Below are 218 nucleotides of genomic sequence, written 5' to 3' on the forward strand. Positions count from 1 at the left end.
CCTGCTGTATGGGACAAACTGCCTGTCCCTGTTGCTGCCGTCACGATGTACCACTCTCCCTGACCGCAGCGTCAACACATCTGACCTCGGAGTAGACACACCCGAATCCATTTTGAGCGAGGTGCAATAAATCGATCCAGAAAGCAATTCCGAACACTCGTACCAGTCCCGTCGCGTTCCCGGGTCACGGCACCAACTGTCACAATTAGAGCTGCTGG

General features: G+C 55.0%; 1 protein-coding gene across 1 annotated transcript in view; it reads right to left on the reverse strand.

Moving 5' to 3' along the window:
* The window catches only part of CSUI_009198 (retrotransposon gag protein), a 1851-nt gene extending 1634 nt beyond the window's left edge, over window positions 1–217 (reverse strand). Inside the window, exon 1 of the mRNA XM_068069314.1 lies at window positions 1–217. This exon is cut by the window's left edge and continues 1634 nt beyond it. Within this exon, the coding sequence (XP_067918710.1) occupies window positions 1–111 (111 nt within the window). The 5' untranslated portion in view covers window positions 112–217.
* Between the last annotated feature and the right edge of the window lies 1 nt (window position 218).

This window comes from Cystoisospora suis (assembly GCF_002600585.1).
Source record: "Cystoisospora suis strain Wien I chromosome Unknown contig_5399, whole genome shotgun sequence".
Classification (NCBI taxonomy): Eukaryota; Apicomplexa; class Conoidasida; order Eucoccidiorida; family Sarcocystidae; genus Cystoisospora; species Cystoisospora suis.